The 5,073-nt window shown below is 50.1% G+C and overlaps 1 protein-coding gene across 1 annotated transcript; it reads right to left on the bottom strand.

The window, feature by feature from the left end:
- Positions 1-3,103: 3,103 nt before the first annotated feature.
- IMP3 (IMP U3 small nucleolar ribonucleoprotein 3) lies at positions 3,104-4,571 on the bottom strand. Its single transcript, XM_007197666.3, has one exon. The coding sequence runs from the start codon at positions 4,183-4,185 to the stop codon at positions 3,631-3,633; it is 555 nt and encodes a 184-aa protein (XP_007197728.1). The 5' UTR covers positions 4,186-4,571; the 3' UTR covers positions 3,104-3,630.
- Between the last annotated feature and the right edge of the window lie 502 nt (positions 4,572-5,073).

Raw genomic sequence — 5,073 nt, 5'->3', positions numbered from 1 at the left:
CATTGGGTCTTTGTTGCTGTGTGCAGGCTTCCTCTAGTTGCAGCAAGCGGGGGCTACTCTTCGTTGCAGTGCACGGGCTTCTCATTGCGGTGGCTTCTCTTGCTGCAGAGCACAGCCTCTAGGCGCGCAGGCTTCAGTAGTTGTGGCATGTGGGCTCAGTAGTTGTGGTACACGGGCTTGGTTGCTCCGCAGCATGTGGGATCTTCCTGGACCAGGTATTGAACGGATTTTTAACCACTGTGCCACCAGGGAAGTCCCTCTCTATAATTTTTAATGTCAGTACTATTATTACCCACCCCCCTTTTTTTCACTTTTTAAAAACTGTGGTAAATATATATATATAACATAAAATTTGTCATTTTAGCCATTTTTAAGTGTACAATTCAGTGGCATTAATTATATTCACAATGTTGTGCAATCACCACCACTATTTCCAAATTTTTTTCATTGCCCCAAATAGAAACTCTGGACCCATTAAACAATAATTTTTCATTCTTTCCTCCCACCCTCTATTACCATATATTTGTGACAAGGAAAATGGAGGCACAGAGAGGCTAAGTAAAATAATCAATGTTACACAGCTAGTTAGGCACAGAAGCCCCAATCCAGACCTGGCAGTCTGGCTTTAGCCTCCTTCTGAATCGCTTGTCTTGCAGTTTTATTTTTTATTTTTTTTGGTTGCCCTGTGCGGCATGCGGGATCTTAGTTCCCCAACCAGGGATTGAACCTGTGTCCCCTGCATTGGGAGCATAGAGTCTTAACTACTGGACCACCAGGGAAGTCCATTTTTTTTTTTAATTAAAAAAAAATTTTTTTTGGCCACACCACGCTGCATGTGGGATCTTAGTTCCCTGACCAGGGATCAAACCTGCGCCCCCTGCATTGGAAGCGCAGAGTCTTAACCACTGGACCGCCAGGGACGTCCCCAATTTTTTTTTTTTTTTAAAGCCCAAAGTTTCTGGTTACAGGTTCTGGTAAGTCATTTCTTTCTCATTTTCCCCCAAAGGAGAAAAGGAATAGCTTTTCTGAAGAATCTTGAATTTTACTCCTAAGTTCCTAAACCCAGTTTCCTTCAAGCGAACTTTCAAGTTGTATCTGCTTGGGTGATAAGGGCAGGATTCAACTACACCAAAGGGACCAGTTTACCTGTCTTGCCCTGTGGGGCCTTGTGAGAGCTCGAGGGCCGCAGGGGGTTCCTGCTTTCTAGAGCCATCAAACCCTCCCCTGATGAGATTCCTAATCCTGGGAGCCCTGAGGACCCTCCTCAAATGGGCAAAGATTACGCCCAGCCACCAGAGCTGATGAATGGGATTCTCTCTCCTTCCTCTCCTAAAGGAATGTCACTGAAAAAAACATGGCCTTTGGAGTTGCACGAGCCTGGGCTTGAACCACAGTCTTGGACAAGTTCTTGTCCCAAATCTGTTTGCCAAACTGAAAAGGTGTGAATAACACCACCTACCCGTCAGGGTTGTTGGGAAGAGCAAATGGCAGCCTAGCACAGGCAGGGCCTCAATGTATTAACGTCTATTTTTTGTTTTTGGGGGGGGCGGGGGGCCATGCCACACAGCATGCGTGATCTTAGTGAGGGCCTCAATGAATGTTAGCCAAGGCTTGGCAGCTCAGTGCCTGCTCCTTGTTCAAACCTTTGCACAGCACCCTGTTGGGGATCAACAACGTTGGCTAGTGCTGCTGCTTCTCTGCTGGCTTGGAAACTCAGATTCAGGGACTCTCTCTAAACCCTGATGTATCCCTTGGGCTGGCTGTGCCAATGTTCACACAACTCTTTTTTTTTAAACATCTTTATTGGAGTATAATTGCTTTACAATGGTGTGTTAGTTTCTGCTTTATAACAAAGTGAATCAGTTATACATATACATATGTTCCCATATCTCTTCCCTCTTGCATCTCCCTCCCTCCCACCCTACCTATCCCACCCCTCTAGGTGGTCACAAAGCACCGAGCTGATCTCCCTGTGCTATGCGGTTGCTTCCCACTAGCTATCTATTTTACCTTTGGTAGTGTATATATGTCTATGCCACTCTCTCACCCTGTCACATCTTACCCCTCCCCCTCCCCATATCCTCAAGTCCATTCTCTAGTAGGTCTGTGTCTTTATTCCCCTCTTGCCGTTCACACGACTCTTAAAGGAGCATTCCAGCTTCACCACTTCTTGGCTATACAATCTGGGGCAGTTTGACCCATCTCTGTCTCTGTTTCCTCATCTGAAAAGTAGAGAATTGGGTTCCCCATGTCATTGGATTGTTGGATTAAATGGATTAAGATATGTAATGCATTTAGTGCCTGACATACAGTAGAAGCATTTGCTATTACTCTCATCCCCAGTGTCACCTTCCCTTGTTTCTTCACCAAATGCTGCCTTACACCTGGGGAAATGGAGAAGGCACACGTAAAAGCAATCCATTGGTCGTGGCATTCTATTATCCTCCTCGTAGAAGTCTTGGGTAAATGAGGTAGTCTCCCTACTCTCCCTTCCAGTGAGGGGGGTGGATTAGAGCAGATCCTCTTGCTTCACATTCCTCCACTGTCATCAGGCTAAGCTCCCTGACTCCCAACCCATCCTTTGCTTCTTTCAGTAAAGCCCATTCCAATTGGGGAATCAGAATTAATCTCTGTCTAAATTAAAGGCTGGGCAGGGAGCCATGGCAGGCTGTGATGGGCAGAGGCTGTGCAGGTGCTGCTCCGGGAAGGCAGCCCTGGGGCCTCCTGAGGGCTCCACTCATAAGAAGTTTCAAGGAACCTCCTGGGCCACTTCTAACCGCTAGATGGCCAAGCTACAGGGTGATTATTTCCTTAGGCAAGCAAACACTTCAGACCTCTAATATGGTATTTCCTGGGGCTGGAATATCAACAGGAAGTCCTGTGGGGAAGAGCTCTGCCAAAACACTCATTCCGAGGAAGGGATTGGTAAACTGACAAATTTGCCCAGCCCTGTAAAACATTCTGCAACCTCCACACGCAGGCTCTGCTGCAGGCTTCACCCACAGGCAGATCGCTGCTGTCTCTAGTCTTCTTCTCTGGATTCCTGAGCCAGGGAGACTTACAGATGTGACCCTACGTGAGAAACCCAGACAGAAATTTGCACTTAAAAAGCAGTTATACCATTTATTGGCATTAGGAGAGCATTCCTTTAAACAAGAGAAAGGACTCTAAACACTAAAATCTCATCCATTTTATGAAAACTTGAGACCAAACTCTCCAACATCTGTACACAGCTTAGTCACGAACAAGCGCAAGAATTCGGGTTAAATATAAACTAAACTGTCCTGCTACAAAGAAATGAAAGGAAAGCTGGGGGCGGGGGTAGCCCCCCTCCCCCCAAAGTCATTGCTTTCACACTACAATGTTTCAGGTACAAGAATGTAACAATTCCCTATGGCAGCGCAAAACCGCTTCCCATTGTCTCTTAAGGCAGTCATTTAATTACCAATTGTCCAAAGGCTAAGAAAATTTTGTGGAAAAAGGGCGTACCCTTTGGCTCTGCGAGGGCCTGTAGCTGAGGAGCCAAGTTCTTGGCTGACACACTCTTGGGGAGGGCGCCTTCATAGAATCTCAGGCATCAGGTCTCAGCTTCCCCATCAATAAAATGCAGTCCTGGCGAGGGAGGACCCGCTAGGCTTCCAGATCGAAGTCGTCACGCTCCTCATTGTACTCCAGCACGTGCCGCTTGATCTTGGACGAGTCAACCCAGGTGACGAAGTCCTCCATGCTGCGCGTGACAAGGAAGGCGGGGTCGGTGACCACGTCGGGGCCCACGCGCACGTGACCCTGCTCCACGAATGCCACGGCGGCCTGGAGGTGCTGCGCCATGCGCAGCTTAAGGAGCACGGTGGGCAGGCGGCGGCGGCAGAAGGACGAGGCCGTGACGAAATCGCAGAGCTCCAGCGACCCGCGCGTGGGGATTAGGCCGAGAGCATACAGTTTGTCCAGCAGCGCGGCCGAGGAGCGCACGCGAAACGGGTCGCGCTCCGGCAGGTCCCGCAGGCGCCGCGCCAGCTCGCGCACAGCACGGCTCAGCTGGTTGTAGCGCGTGTAGTCCTCGCGCCGTTGCAGCCGATAACGCCGCAACACGCGCAGCTCGTGCAAGTTGTGATCGGTGACCTCCCAGTTCAGGAAGTCCACCTGCTTCAGCAGCTTCTGCTCGTGGAACTTAAGCTTCCGCACCATGACGGCGGCTTGGATGCTGCAGGACCCGAGGCTCAGCGCGCGTTTCGGCGCCCGCGCGACTTCCGCCTCAGCACTGGTAAACCAGGCCTGGGGACCCTGGGCCAATAAAAGAAAGGCTCAGTGCCACGCCCTCTGTTTCCACTGGTCAGGGTGGGGCCACGCCCCGCGTCCGTATCTCGCGATTCTTCTCTTCTTCGCGTTCTCTGAGGGAGGCGGGGAAAAAGCGCTGGGAGACGCAGGGGACGAGAGGGGAGGCCCCAAAGACGAGCCTGCGCGGTTTTAAGTTGACTACAATTAATCACCTAGTGCCGTAATTATTTCCTCTCATTTAAATTTCTGCCATTCAGGGCCTCTCTGGAGAGTCTTTCCCACAAGAGCTTAAGAGGCCAGTTCCGGGAAAGGGGGGTGACTGTCGCGCTAGTTTGGTTGAATTTACTGTGCTGACCGTGGGGGGGGGTCCTCCCACCTCGTGGGGGGCTTCCCCGAGCCGGCCGGGGCTGATCGGGTATGCCCACCGCCCACTAGCGCCAGGTCCATTAGCAGGCGGGCGGAACGGTTTCTCCCTGCCAAGTGGGGCTAGGCGCCACCGAACCTATGAAATACCGATTCCCAGGCTGCTTCCTACACCCAGAGAATCGGGATCTACACCGGAGTCACCTGGAAATCTGTATTGTTAACAAGAACGCCAGGTGATTCATAAAACCCAGTAAGTTTGAAAAGCTTGGATAGTATAAGTGCTGACCCTTTAATCCGTGCTCAAACGAATTAGCTTGACAGGGTGCACTTCTGGTGCCGAGTATTTAGTTAACAAACTTAACACTTTTTCTGCTAGTATATTTGTTTTAGCCTAGTGTAGCGCTACAGGACTAACTTCTTTATTTGCCCAAG

This window comes from Balaenoptera acutorostrata, chromosome 3 (genome assembly GCF_949987535.1).
Source record: "Balaenoptera acutorostrata chromosome 3, mBalAcu1.1, whole genome shotgun sequence".
Lineage (NCBI taxonomy): Eukaryota > Metazoa > Chordata > Mammalia > Artiodactyla > Balaenopteridae > Balaenoptera > Balaenoptera acutorostrata.
This window is presented reverse-complemented; position numbering and strand designations above follow the sequence as displayed.